Source organism: Esox lucius, chromosome 14 (assembly GCF_011004845.1).
Source record: "Esox lucius isolate fEsoLuc1 chromosome 14, fEsoLuc1.pri, whole genome shotgun sequence".
Taxonomy (NCBI): domain Eukaryota; kingdom Metazoa; phylum Chordata; class Actinopteri; order Esociformes; family Esocidae; genus Esox; species Esox lucius.
Genome location: NC_047582.1, coordinates 28360892 through 28376162, shown reverse-complemented (window position 1 = coordinate 28376162; position 15271 = coordinate 28360892). Strand labels below are relative to the sequence as shown.

General features: G+C 41.3%; 2 protein-coding genes across 5 annotated transcripts; both read left to right on the top strand.

Annotated features, from left to right (window-relative positions):
• Positions 1 to 3080: 3080 nt before the first annotated feature.
• Positions 3081 to 5875, top strand: dpm2 (dolichyl-phosphate mannosyltransferase subunit 2, regulatory). The gene is made up of 4 exons (XM_010904900.3): positions 3081 to 3168; positions 3751 to 3840; positions 4466 to 4568; positions 4706 to 5875. The coding sequence occupies exons 1-4, from the start codon at positions 3166 to 3168 to the stop codon at positions 4756 to 4758; spliced, it is 249 nt and encodes an 82-aa protein (XP_010903202.1). The 5' UTR covers positions 3081 to 3165; the 3' UTR covers positions 4759 to 5875.
• Positions 5876 to 6184: 309 nt separating this feature from the next.
• On the top strand, positions 6185 to 15271 carry pip5kl1 (phosphatidylinositol-4-phosphate 5-kinase-like 1). Of its 4 annotated transcripts, none has more exons than XM_029124929.2 (11): positions 6185 to 6294; positions 8010 to 8210; positions 9934 to 9984; positions 10437 to 10591; positions 10969 to 11093; positions 11199 to 11233; positions 11334 to 11389; positions 11488 to 11600; positions 11834 to 11996; positions 12117 to 12155; positions 13252 to 15271. In XM_029124929.2, the coding sequence occupies exons 1-11, from the start codon at positions 6280 to 6282 to the stop codon at positions 13712 to 13714; spliced, it is 1416 nt and encodes a 471-aa protein (XP_028980762.1). In that variant the 5' UTR covers positions 6185 to 6279; the 3' UTR covers positions 13715 to 15271. The 4 variants fall into 4 exon arrangements, with proteins under 4 accessions (XP_028980762.1, XP_034152649.1, XP_034152648.1 ...); XM_034296758.1 differs by having other exon boundaries at positions 11834 to 12000; positions 13252 to 13521; XM_029124930.2 differs by lacking the exon at positions 6185 to 6294 and adding an exon at positions 6690 to 6826.

Below are 15271 nucleotides of genomic sequence, written 5' to 3'. Positions count from 1 at the left end.
GAAAAACATGTTGGCTGATATCTAACATTTGTTAAGCAATGTACAATGACTCATACTAAGCTTCATATAGAAGACTATAACTTAGTGATGACCAGAGTTAAAAAAAAGAAAAGAAAATGCATTCTCTATCCTCTGTGGGTGACTTAGATTCATATTCAGAAACTAATTAACACCGCATCACTGCAGTTATCCAAAGGGACAGAAGCTAATACTTCTACATATAAATATACAAAATATGTGCCACATTAAACTGTGAGAACAAAATGTATGCAATTGTGGCAGTTCCAGGGAAACCATTAGACATTGTGAAACCCCTGACCACAGCACAGAATTGCCTGCCAAACATGCAGATAAAGCATTAAATCAGGAAATGTTTCAACCTTTCTGTGCCAATATCTATTGCTGAACTAAGACTGACATCTCCTTGACTTGCAAGTCCATTGCTGTCCAAAATTTCTATCCAATCCAGTGAATTGCATTGAGGCCATGGAACGTGCAGATAAGACAATCCACACATTATCCTTTCCCAGAATAAATAAAGCCGTATCAGATTCTACAGACCCTTGTGTCTAACCCCAATTAGCACGCAGTGAACACTTCGATCATTATATGTCAATATTAGCTTTATACATATAGTCACAATTAAAGTTTCCAACATTTTATTTTATATGGAATAAATAAATTAATACAATTTCTTAGATATGTTTCTGCTATAACCCGGGGAATTTATATTCTATCAGCGTCTTGTGAGCAACATTAAAGAAACACTTAAGGGTCACGAAAATTAGGACTTTTTCTAAATAAAAGAGACCAACGTATTACTTCAAAACTGAGATAAATAGAGTTTGTTAATTGTTTAAGAAAATGTACCTCTCAAAACATTGACAACAATTCAGATATGATCATATTCTCTTTCCACACTAAGTTCTCCTTCTCCACTTTAAATCGTTGTTAATATGAGAAATGCATTTTCAGAATTTTCCCAGTCTCCTCCAGTTTTAAACTTTAGGAGGACATGAGGTCCTGGTCCACACCTGCGGAGTACCTGGTTTGGGGGGCCCGTTGCTGTCCCTGTCCTTGTCCACCTGGTCATACTTTTGACCTAGTCTAAAATCAAGTAGACTCTGGATTTAGCCCAGAGAAATGTATTAATTATTCCAATTGGACTCTTAATATCTCACCCGGCACAGCCAGAAGAGTACTGATCACCCCTCTGAGCCTTGGTCCTCTCTAGGTTTCTTCCTAAAATTCGGCCTTCATAGGGAGTTTTTCCTAGCTACTGAAATTCAACACTACTGTTGTTTGCTCCTTGGGGTTTAAGGCCGGGTGTCTCCGTAAAAGCACGTTGTGACAACTGCTGTGGTAAAAAGCACTTTATAAATACATTTTATTGATTGATTGATATTTAAGAGTAATTTCGATAAAAAGTGTGTATTAAAACACGTTCCAAGGGCAAAATTCAGACAATGACAATGTAACTCAATGGATATGAAATATATATATATATATGCCCCATAAAAAAAGGCAATGTTCAGGAGAGTCTATAGAGTAAATATATGCAAAGAAATCAAGGGGCACTGTGTATTTGCAATTATTGCTGGCATTTTACTCCTCCCATCCCATTGGCCACAGTGCAAATGACTGTATATTAAATGTACACTCACCTAAAAGATTATTAGGAACACCTGTTCAATTTCTCATTAATGCAATTATCTAATCAACCAATCGCATGGCAGTTGCGTCAATGCATTTAAGGGTTTGGTCCTGGTCAAGACAATCTCCTGAACTCCAAACTGAATGTCAGAATGGGAAAGAAAGGTGATTTAAGCAATTTTGAGTGTGGCATGGTTGTTGGTGCCAGACGGGCCGGTCTGAGTATTTCACAATCTGCTCAGTTACTGGGATTTTCACGCACAACCATTTCTAGGGTTTACAAAGAATGGTATGAAAAGGGAAAAACATCCAGTATGCGGCAGTCCTGTGGGCGAAAATGCCTTGTTGATGCTAGAGGTCAGAGGAGAATGGGCCGACTGATTCAAGCTGATAGAAGAGCAACTTTGACTGAAATAACCACTCGTTACAACCGAGGTATGCAGCAAAGCATTTGTGAAGCCACAACACGCACATCCTTGAGGCAGAAGACCCCACCGGGTACCACTCATCTCCACCACAAATAGGAAAAAGAGGCTACAATTTGTACGAGCTCGCCAAAATTGGACAGTTGAAGACTGGAAGAATTTTGCCTGGTCTGATGATTCTCGATTTTTGTTGAGACATTCAGATGGTAGAGTCAGAATTTGGCGTAAACAGAATGAGAACATGGATCCATCATGCCTTGTTACCACTGTGCAGGCTGGTGGTGGTGGTGTAATGGTGTGGGGGATGTTATCTTGGCACACTTTAGGCCCCTTAGTGCCAATTGGGCATTGTTTAAATGCCACGGCCTACCTGAGCATTGTTTCTGACCATGTCCATCCCTTTATGACCACCATGTACCCATCCTCTGATGGCTACTTCCAGCAGGATAATGCACCATGTCAAAAAGCTCGAATAATTTCAAATTGGTTTCTTGAACATGACAATGAGTTCACTGTACTGAAATGGCCCCCACAGTCACCAGATCTCAACCCAATAGAGCATATTTGGGATGTGGTGGAACGGGAGCTTCGTGCCCTGGATGTGCATCCCACAAATCTCCATCAACTGCAAGATGCTATCCTATCAATATGGGCCAACATTTCTAAAGAATGCTTTCAGTGTCAATGCCACGTAGAATTAAGGTAGTTCTGAAGGCGAAAGGGGTTCAAACATAGTATTAGTATGGTGTTCCTAATAATTCTTTAGGTGAGTGTATATTGCCTATATAAAAAAAAACTATTCTATAAGCCGCAGTGAATGTATTGTAGGAATTGTTAAGCAGACTCAATAGAGTAAATATATGCAAAGAAATCAAGGGACACTGTATTTGCAATTGTTGCTGGTATTTTACGCGCAAAATCCGAAAACCGGAAGTCTTATTGTTGCTACGGAATCTCTAATGTTGCCAGCCTGACGCTACTTTATATTCACACGTATTTTATCACTTCCTGACCCGGAAGTAAATTTAGTAGTACTGGTGACGTTTGTCGGATACGCGGAAACAGCACTATTGATACTCTTTTGGAAATGGTAAGACATATTTTTCAAAGCCTGAATAAATTAAGATGTGTGATTAATCCTGCATAATAATATAATTTGAATTAATATCTATAAATCTATTTAATTAAATAGGGACTAGCTTATTAGATGTCGGTAGGGAAGCTCGATATTTAGATAGAAGAGATGCATGCTGGTTAGCTTGAAATTATGTTTGAATAGTTTAGCAAAGCGACTTTATACATTCTGATTTGTGGAACACACAACAATGCAATACTTAGGTGTTTCGTGACATGTACCAAATGAGCTACACGGGACCCTGCTAACCACATAATCTGAAACGTGTTCGAATACTAGTTACAGCCAGCAACCACACTATTTTATGTCATATACAGTTTGTTTTATTTCTTGGCCCGATTATGAAATAAAACGTTGATGCAGACTTTAGTTCTATAGCAGTAATTGTTGTAATTGTTGCTTTCGAAGCTAATCTAACGTTAGCCATGCCCATTAATGTGTTCTTAGTTGGCTAATAGAAATGTTCTAATTTTATGCGTAGTTTCATGCAGTAGTTATTTTTCCTAATCTAATACACAATATTTTGTCTTGATTTAGGCCACAGGTGCAGATCGGGCAGTTGGCATGGGCCTGGTAGGCTTCAGCCTTCTGTTGTTTTCCTACTACACAATATGGGTCGTCATACTGGTAGGTATAGCCTGGAGATCGAGCAACTGTATAGAGTGAACTCTAGAATTACTTCGACAGTGCCAATTTACTCTGCTTTCCAGCAGATTAACCATTTAGAAATTAAAGTGGGTTTTGTACATAGTCCCACCATTTTAAGGTACCAAAGCTTTTGGGAAAGTTGCCTTCGTAGCTGTTTTTAAGGGCAGGTGTGTTGGACCAGTGAGCTGTCAAGGTGTAGTGATGATTTTAGCGTTTTAATTTGGAGTTTTGTTGCTGGAATCTGTCAACATGATGACCAAAGAACTGTTATTGCCAGTCACGCTGGACATCATGAGGCAGATAAATCCGAATAAATTGATCAGACACATAACCGTAACAGGAGGCATGCCAAATCAAATGTTTGGTGCGTGAAGAAGAGATAAAAAGCCTTGGTAACAACCTCGTAGACCATAGTCTTTCTGTCATTTAAAACCCAAAGTGCTAAAATACAGAACCAAAAAAATTGTTGATGTCCAAATACTTCTGGAGTTTAGTATTTAGATCCTAGATTAAATCAAACTTGCTAATTACAAATAAAAAAATATTGAGTTGATTTTAATTCCACATGATGTTGGACTGACGTTGGATATTGTAACTTTTTCAGCCATTTGTGGACAGCGATCATGTAGTCCATCAGTATTTCCTTCCTCGGGAGTACTCTGTTATCCTACCTGGGATTGCAGCATTGATATTGCTGCTCTTGGTTGGTGAGTGTTGGAGGGAATGAACAGATCTATGACTACAATCACTGTTGTATCCATGTGCGTTCCCATCTTCATCTGCACTTTATGAACAGTACATTGTTTTCCTTTTATGAGAAACCTCAGACATTCTATCTCCTCAGGTACCTTCATTGGAGTTGTCATGTGGAAGAATCGCAAGCCTAAGGTGGCTTAAGAGAGATTGGGTCACGGAGCCACTGTCAAAGGGGTCAGAACAGTAGAACTAGCACTTATGTTACAGTAGCTTATAGAACTTGCCTGGTTCCAGCGTCTTTCCAGAATTCCATTCGGAGTAAGTCTGATCCGCTTCTTTGGGATGAAAGCTGATGAAAACATCTTATGACTGACTGACTTGGGACATGAAAAGCTGCTGTCAACCACTTTCTTTTTACTCATATCCACAACGAGCCTCAGGCTTATTTTATATGGAGTATGTATTTGGTTTTCCTGAAGATTGATGACTTGTCTAAAAATGGACATTAGCGGATTTACACGCAAGCCTTTTTACACATAGGGAAGAAATCAGAAAGTTCAGATATCGGAAATCTTACTGTCCTGGTTGTTATCAGTAAAGCAATAAACCCAATAGACTCGGCATGCATGACTGCGGTAATTGCCATATATTGTTTTTCACTTGCAGAGTACGGAGCAACCAGAAATATCATCTTTAGGCTATTGCAATGCAAATTTTTTCTTCATGTAAAATAATTGCCTGCTTAATGGAGAAACCACAGAGCAGGCTCAGCTTGTGTGAGTGCTGAGTTCCTTAACCCTTTATGACAATTTCTGCAGGGCTCTGGACATTATCAGTTATCCATTCACTGTAACTCTATTCACTGTCCACATTATACATTTCTTTATAATGTGGACAAGATGGTTTTTTTTTTGTATATCAGATTTCACCAGATTTTGGGTTGATTTTGGGCACTGTTTCAGGGTTTTCCAGTATATTATTAGTAAAATCGTCTTTAGGAATTAGTAATTCCAGTTGTTTGAATAGCAACTGTTCTCTACACAGACTGAAAAGTGTCCCAATGAACATACAGTATGTCATTGTTTGATTTCCAAGTAAATATTTTATGTCCACACACCAGTACCTGACATTGTAAATACAAATGATAGAATCTTAATAAATAATATGAAATATGTTGATGGACTAGCAACATGCTCAGTGAGCAGTTTCCTATGATAGTACATTTTCTAAAATATGTTGAACAAAACAAGGTCTGAAAATGTGGAAGGTGTATGTGTTGAAGTTCCTTCGGGTTCATAAAATAAAATGTTTTTATCGAATATTCTTGCACACTTCATTCCAGATATCAGTGTTTACAATAGGATCCATAATCAACATGCTTATAACTTCATTAAAATAATCTATATATAATATATGGGAATGCAGGCTTATACATTGATCATATTAAACGACTCCGTGGCATTAAGATACATTTGATTAAAATACATTGAGATTTTCGTGTTCTTTGAGGTGTTTCAGGCACGAGGTAATGGTTTGGGATTTCTGGTGCAGCGTTTTGTTATGGGGGTTCCGTACAGCAGTGCTGTATCACTACATCGCCGCTTGCGCGCATATATTATTGAAAGAACGGATTGCAGTGTCATTATGTCAATCGCGGAGAGGAGGAATGCGCTGATCTCGGGACCAGAACAGACACGGAACTTGAACTGAATAACGGCATCGATGAGCCAAACTGAGGCAAGCATCTTCATATTTCAATCTATTTACAATGAATGTTAGCGCATATATTGTTGGAATATTGCTTGTTTTCTGTGAGATGTTTTTGACCACATGTCTAGTTATTAGGTGTGGTAAACATGTCAGTATATTCCATGAGCGGAATAAGAGGTAGGGAACCGACAATGCGAAAGATGCATTCGAATTGTGTGCGATAAGTTACATTTAGGCAGCGTTTCATCAAATTCGAACCATTCCCACAACAGAATCAATATTCTAATGCCTCGCTGCATCTTCGCTATGGGCATGCAGTAGCAATATGTAACCGACTGTTTTTGCTGTAACTCTTATGGAAAGAGGATATTCCTATAATTGCCAATTAACCATGTCATTTTATACCCCCAATGCGCAGTGTATTTATGTATTTGCAAAAGATGGATCCACTTTATTGGCCTGCCACCCTAGAGCCCAACTGCTGTGGGTGTGGTGTAAAGTCGGTTCCCCTGGACAGGGGGTCATTATAGATCAACTCAACTGGAAAAGATACTGATTGGTAAAATATTTTATCCTTGATTTGTGGGTTTTCCCTGAATCGTCTCAACATTGCCGAACTATTGAAACTGTTATCATGCTGTAAATGCCCTGAGCAGAGTAGCCTCCTAAACAAGGACCTCATTAGTTACTGCCACTGTACTTGCGGTGTCGCATTGAGACAGCAGCAACATCAAGGCCCTATGGACTTGAAAATACATTTTCATCACCTGCTTGTTGTCAAGGAGACAGCTGGTTATCCGTAATCAACGGTGGGTTGTATTTACATACCCCACGCTAGTGAAGGAGAATGGGAATACACCAGCATTTTACAACTCTACTCCTCGAGTACCCGTAAACGCACACGTTTTGTTGATTCAATTCAACGAAATGCATTCACGGAAACACAGTGTTAGAAAGCCGTTAAGGCACGGAACTCCTAATTAGTCAAGCAAACATCATAGTCCTCTTAAAAACAGTTAAAATAACATTTTAAGCATTACCAGGTCTATGAAGAGACACCTACGTACACAATCTGGATACACCCGCCCATTAGTGCTTTAGATTTTACTGTTGTGTGTTTCTTTAGGATTTTAATGGCTGGTTTCAGGTACACAGATTAGGCCTAGTCTAGGACACCAAAAAAATCAAGCTCATTGACCTTATTTTTTTGTCCTAGACTAGGCTTAATCTGAACAATAGTAGCTGTATCAGCAAAAGCTAATGGTGAACAATATAAATCATTGAGGGCTTCACAGTTGACAGGTTCAACCAGTGTGTTTATCCGGTAACAAACATTTGTATTTTGGTGAACACTCTAAAAGTGCATTTGCGAAAACAAACTCTGGCCTGTACTCCGTCTTAGTTAACCACCTTAGTTACCCCCTGCACTCGCATGTACAAAACATAGTGACATTTTTCTTTTCCAAATACATGTGGCTGGTATGACTCTAATGTCAATCAATACGAGGCCAGTAAAAGCTTTTCACTATCTGAGGCCCATGAAGGCATTGCGCTTTAATGTTGCCGTGTTTACTTTCGGAGTGTGCCGCAGGCACCTCACGTCTCTCTTGGACACGATTGTTGTCACCCACTGATTTGCCCAACTGACTGGTTACACTTAACCGAGAGGACGTCCGCCCTGCATGATCCAATGGCTCTAACAAGCCTCCTTCGTGTGTGTGTGTGTGTCAATTCCACTCCAGATGGAGATGTCCGGCAGTCCGGCTGAGGGCCCACGGAGGACCAGGACTGTAAAAAGGAAGATGTGGGGGGGGCTGAGGCAAAAATGGAAGCTACTGGGCCTGTTTGAGATCGACCAGCAGCATGAGTTCTACAGCCTCACCTGCATGATGAAGGAAGGGCTTTCTGCGGCCGTGCAGAACGCCATCGACAACCCGGCACCGGTGAGCGAGGAACCTCGGGTCGCGTTGGCGTTACTCGTCGTATTTACACCGCGTTGCTTACATTTCTTCCAGCATGGGACGAACGCACAAAGCAAATGTGGAATATGAGACTCCATTTACATGTCCTTTGTTTGTAAGCCTCTGGGTTTAATGCCCTTGGGTGATACATGTAGGGAAGGTCCCACCCAACGTAAACACTCAGTAGATTCAGATGTTCTGCCGGCAAGCCTTCAAGGGATTGACAGTGTCATTCTTGCGGCCTTGTTGTCAGCTTGTACAGTCACTTACAGTCTGAAACTAGTCGTGTTTTAAATTAACTAAACATGAAGAAATATACAAACGCCGGTTATATACAAATTCCCAATGTTTCAGGTTTTGGTATGTGTAATGTAACTGAATTCATTTTGGATTCGCTGGTGGCGGGTAGTGGTTGTCTCTCACGCTGCCGTCACCCATGGAATTTCTCAAGAGAGCCACAAGACGTGTGAGGACTGGGGCCGGAAGTGTCTATATGACCAAAAGGGGCTTATCCAATGGAGCTGGGTACATGTCCACCTGTAGCCTGACACGGTGCAGTGCACTCCCAGTGAGAATGCTTTGCCCCCCAAAAATGGTTTGGGTAGGATGCTTCCCAACACTGTACTTAACTAATCACTGTTGGGAATGTAGCTCTCTTGCCTTCATCTGCGATCGAAGGTGTGCTTTATTAAGGGATGTGACGTAACTATTGCAGTTACTACAATTTGATTGACAGCTGTGTATTTTGCTATTATATTGCCTCTGAAAGTCATGCAATCTAAAATAATTAGCTGTCCGTCCCTTGTCCTGAAGTTACTATTCTACATTGGTAAGTAGGATTAACGTGCCCGGCCATGGAAATTAAATGCCCATCCAACACGTTTGTTCTAGTGCCAGGCTTGCCTGTTGCAACTCTTGGCTAAAGGCCCCTGACAGCAAAGCACAGGGTCATGTTCATTACACAGAAAACAGAAGAAACAGACTCAGACAGGTAGGCAATACCTGAATTTCTCCAATAAGAATCGTTAAAAATATTACGGTGCATTGTTTGTTTCCCACTTGTTACCTTGCCGTTACTTGTTGTCCGACAAACTCAGCTGTTGCCCATACAGACGAGGAAGGTGACCGAATACAGGTTAATGTTAGTGACAGGTGGGTGGATTGTGGAAAAATACAGAAATACTCTTACCTTTATATTTAAATGGACATTTTATTTGTGGGTAATCATGAGGTCTAATTTGCAGTGACCATTTTCCATTTGGTTACCGTGCTGGGCCCTATGGTGGTGAATGAAAGGTCACAAGGGAGTTGTCTCTCTCTTTCGAACAAACACACACACAGACAGACACACGTGACAATGTCAGTTCCATTGAAAAGGAGCCTGCTGACTAAGCATTGTGATAAATGTCCAATCTGTTGTCTCTTACTCATGGATTCCAACGCACGCACACACACAAACACACACACACTTCCTGTTGATCCTCCTTTTGTAGCCTGTTAGCCTATTTTAGATTGCTATTTTTATATTTGATATAAATGCTGAGAGAAGTTCCTTATTATGTTGTTCTTGTTTGAGATTTTCGGTCAAATACACATAAAATGATTGCCTTCTTTGACCTCTAAAAGCAACAGGTTTTATGTGTGATTGTAAGACTGTTTTGCATTAGTACATTGAGATATATAGTTCCTTATTTCTTCATCATAGGATGAATTATCAGAAGATGACTACAGACTGGAAGTCACTCAAATACATAAGGTAGGTCAATTTAAAGAAAATACCATACATGCCAAACATTGCAACACCAATAAGGAAATTCATCAAAAAGATCTGAACGATTACATTTTTACTCTGTTATCGGTTACCTTCAATTATTAGTAGTTTCCTGAGCTAATTAATGAACACTATTTTCCCCTCTCTCTCCCTGTCTGTCTATCTATCATCTATAATAAAGCCGTTTGTCTATGCAAATTGTTCAAAGACATTTCGGATCTTGGTCGTTTCTGACGTACCTCATGGTTACCGCATTTACCACCAAAACCTCTGATACTGTCGATTTAGGACCATAAAGGGTGAAAACCTTTAGTGTTTATGCCTTGAGACCATTTGCCCCCGAGCACCTCAAACCTGGAGGCGTTGGATTAAAAACGGGAGTCACATTTATTGGGAACTGACGCGAAAAACTAATGTGTTCCCTTGACTCGTCTTAGGACTTTGTGATGGAGACTTTTGCCGGGCCAGTGTTTGCCAGCCTGCGACGCTCTCTGGGTATGACGGAGAAAGACTACCAGGACTCACTCTCCTCCGACGGCTCGTACCTGCAGTTCATCAGCAACTCTAAAAGCAAGGCAGACTTCTTCCTCACGTGCGTCAGCGTATTCTGCTCCTGCTTTGTTGCTCCGTGTTCTGCCATGTGGGGGTGTATCTCCCCTTCACTTCACAGCAACAGACACAATGATGCGCTAAAATGCAAATGTAGAGAAGTGCCCAAGGCACTGAGCGCATGAAGGTCGTTCGATCATACGCATGCACGCACACACACAAACGCATACGAGCATGCTCAGAGAAAATTACATTACAATTCAATACCTGTGGGGGTGGGGGGGGGGGGGGGGGTAATGGTTCCTGGGATTTTCACTATTTTCACAAGCATGCTCATAGAAAATGAGGTCAAAAGTGACCTGTCCCGCCCCAAATCCACAACCCTGCCCGGGCTGATAACAGCATGTCTATCTCTTCCAGGAACGATAAGCGTTTTTTCCTGAAGACGCAGAACAAGAGAGAGGTGCATTTCCTCCTGTCCAACCTGAGAATTTACATGGAACACCTAGAGAAGTATCCCCATTCACTGCTCGTCAAATTCTTGGGTAAGTCACCGCAGTCTCATCTTAATGGGGGGGGGGGGGGGGGATAATTCTCTGAACATAGCTCCACATTTGATTGGTCGTGGTGTCCATTTGTTTGTTTCCAAGGTGTCCACAGGATCAAAATTCCTCATAGGAAAAAGGTAATAACTTATTTTTTTTTACAATATTACACATAATAGTTTTCTGTATTGTGAGATTTCTCAAGATATAATTTGAATCCGTGTCTTGTGTCTTTCACAGAAGTACTTTATTGTAATGCAGAGTGTTTTTTACCCTGATGATCGAATCAACGCCAGGTAAGTAGAAGTGAAAATGGTGTGTGGAACGGGACACCGATGGCGCTGTTTGTTCCCGGGATATAATGTATGGCTGCTTCTGTGCTCTGTGGTCGCAGGTATGACATCAAGGGCTGCGAGGTGAGCCGCTGGACTGACCCCGCCCCAGAGGGAAGCCAGGTCATCGTGGTCCTGAAGGACTTGAATTTTGAAGGCCAGTTTATCACCCTGGGTAAGAGTTTCCCGAGCCCGTCCATAGCAGACTACAGCCAAAGCCAAGGTGGCCGTCATTCATGTGCCCAGTAAAAATAAGGAAGTTACAGATACGCTGCGCCAGTGGTAGAGGGCCAGTTTGGTCACGCTGGAAATGCATGCTGGGAAAATAACAGGGCAGGTAGTACTTGCAGTTGGTAGCACGCACAATTGCGGAGGCCTAACCGCTTATGCAAATACATGTGCTTGTAGACCAGCAGCGCCCGTGGCTGCTCCGGCAAGTGGAGATCGACACGTCATTCCTGCAGAGACTCAACGTGCTGGACTACAGCCTCCTGGTGGCCCATCAACCCTTGCACCAGGACGAACGCCACCAGGGCCACTCTTTCGCCACCCTTATCATGCGCACGAAAAAGTTGGTGGGATTTATTTTTCTGTTTCTTTTAATTTTCTTTTCTTTTTTTTTTTGTTCTTTGTGTTTTATTCTTTCACGGTCTCAGACTTGCTGTAATGTCAAGATCTGTCTTGTTCCCAGGTCTTGGTCTTTCATCACAACAAAACAAATGACTTCCAGGCATGTAGTTTCCACAAATATACTGCTTGGCCGTACAGTAACATGGCTCACTCACAGATCTCTCCCTTGGTTTCTGCCTCGCCTTATAACTTCCTCAGGTGGTCATGTTGAGTTTATTGACTGTTCATCCTCCATTGAGATGGATAGAGAGCATACTTGGCACCAAGTTTGTTTTAACATGGCCAGCTCTATTGACTAAAAGAAGAATGCCATGCGATAAATCAGTCAATAACTAAAAAGGTGTAGTGGGGTTGCGCTCTAAAAGCAGTCGTAGAGTTCTCAATTCTTAATTCAGTTTGTTCTAGATTTTCAGTATTTTTCAAATATTTTATTTATTTTATCTCTGTGTTTTGAACCTAATTAACTAAGCTAAGAAACAACAACTCTATGACTCCACTACATTATTTTAATTATGGGCTGACGACACAGGTTTTTACACACCAAGAAATGGCTTGGGTAGATGCGATGGTACTCTTTCTATGATAAATCAATCAAATTTATTTTTTAAGCCCTTTAACCTCTCAAGTGACCATGCTGACTTTAATACATGTTTATCCCCTCTCCCCTTTAACCTCTCAGGTAGCCATGTTGGCTTTAATACCTCTGTTTATCACCTCTGTTTATCCCCTCTCCCCTTTAACCTCTCAGGTAGCCATGTTGGCTCTAATACCTTTGTTTATCCCCTTGCCACTTCAACCTCTCAGGTAGCCATGTTGGCTCTAATACCTTTGTTTATCCCCTTGCCACTTCAACCTCTCAGGTAGCCATGTTGGCTCTAATACCTTTGTTTATCCCCTTGCCACTTCAACCTCTCAGGTAGCCATGTTGGCTCTAATACCTTTGTTTATCCCCTTGCCACTTCAACCTCTCAGGTAGCCATGTTGGCTCTAATACCTTTGTTTATCCCCTTGCCACTTCAACCTCTCAGGTAGCCATGTTGGCTCTAATACCTTTGTTTATCCCCTTGCCACTTCAACCTCTCAGGTGGCCATGTTGGCTCTAATACCTTTGTTTATCCCCTTGCCACTTCAACCTCTCAGGTGGCCATGTTGGCTCTAATAACTCTGGTCACCGTCTCTCCTCTCCTACCCGTCAGGTCAGTGATCACTGGCTCAAGCCCCACCAATGCGGGGACACCCACGGTTCCAGGGGCAGTCCCAGAGGAAGACTCCACCCTGTTGCTGTCGGAGACAGACAACAGAACCGGAAGTCGCAGCGCCGCGGAGTCACAGCGAGGGAGCGACCTCGGCAGTGCCTTTTCAGGAAGACCCTGTACTGAGCAGCCGGCCGGCACGGTAACTGATTCGATGGAGCTGCCGGATTTCCAGGCCCAGAACCGCCGGCTGCTGCCCAACTTCAAGAACCCTCTGCATGTCATTGATGGACCAGACCAACGCTACTTTGTGGGCATCATTGACATCTTCACCGTCTACGGCTTCAAGAAGAGGCTGGAGCACTGGTGGAAGAGACTGCGGCACCCAGGAAAGGCCTTCTCCACCGTCAGCCCCCCCGCGTACTGTCTAAGGCTCTGCCAGTGGGTACGGGACCATACCAAGTAGACTCGGAAAGGGGGGTGGCAGCGTGGTTTCTCACACTGTTAGGCTGCCTGGTTATTTTCATGTTTTCAGATGTCCAGACCAAACCCAAAACAAACTTAAACCATCACATGGAAATATAAAATTACCTTCCACAGACAAACGAGTTCTTCTTTTCATATAATTTATTATTTAACAAATAAAGAGGTGCAGCATGAAAGTCAGGTGCTATAAATAGAATTTCCTAAGTATAATATATTAAAAGAAAATATATATTGAATTAATTTAAATTAGCAAATCAGTGATGAAAACCAAAATGATTTGACAGATGTGCCACCTGTTTTTTTGTTTTTGTATTTTATACATTAGACTTGTGGATTATATATATATATATATATATATATATATTGTTTTTTTACAATTTAGCTTTGCAGTGTTGATACCTGTACAATATGGTTGTCTTTTTTTTCTTATTATTTTTTATTTTTAAAGCTGACCAAGTGATATACTCACCCAATACCACTATCCATGATGGTGGTTCTGCAAGTATATACCTTATATTGTTTTCACACTTGGTCCCTTTCAGACAATTTTGGAGAACCCATTGTGGTTCCCTTATATTTTTGGTGCAGTGTGAATGCACCAAAGAGGTGGTCTGAGTTCGGTTCACTTGAAGTCCCTGGTTCGGTTCTCTTGTCTGGTGCAACGTGAACACAAGGCTTGTCAGGTTTGCTTATGAATATTCCTATACAAGGCTACTGGAGTGCCATTTTTCCTGCCTTGGCCCCTTCAGTGCCATGAAGTAAAAAAATATGGTGTGCAGGTTGGCAGTACAATTTGTTTTAGTTGTTTGTCCTGTAACGTTTTCATTATAATTAGTCTACAGCATGTTTTTTTTTAAAACAAATGCGAAGCATTCTCTTTAAAAGTTTAGTAATTACATCCATAGATGTCCAAAAACTGTTTCTGACAACATGGCTTGTCTTGTACTCTGCATTTACCCTGAAAGCAATGAGTGAATGTAGAAAACTCAGACCGCAAAAATGTTGAAGTGAACTGGCAAGAGAGCCAAAATAGTGTGAACACAATGACCACTGACACTAGAGGTCAAAGTGTGTAAACACCCATTTATTTATTTATTTATTAATTGTGCGATTATGGCAAGGTCAGCATGAAGACGTAGGTTTAAAAGTGATGACAAATGCCATTTTATAAGACTACCTGATTGTTTGGATCAATAACACTTTCTTTAAAAGGATAGTTCACAGTTGTCCGTGGACAGAAATGTATTCTATTTAACAGAATTCACTTTACTTCCTTTTTGAATGTAGCAAAATGTCAATGTATAATATAGAAAAAGAATAGGCCTTTATTTGAAGACTGGGATATGTGGTACTATTCATCACATACTTAACTCTTGTTAAGGTACTCCATCCATGCTGTAATGGTGTGGACGGCTAACTCTTGCCACCACCAATATTTTCCCGGCTCAGTTTGTTCACTCCTTCTGTGCCTGTGCCTTCTGTCTGCAATAGAAATGTGTTGAAACCTCTGCCCAATGCATAAAAAACTTTTAAGGAA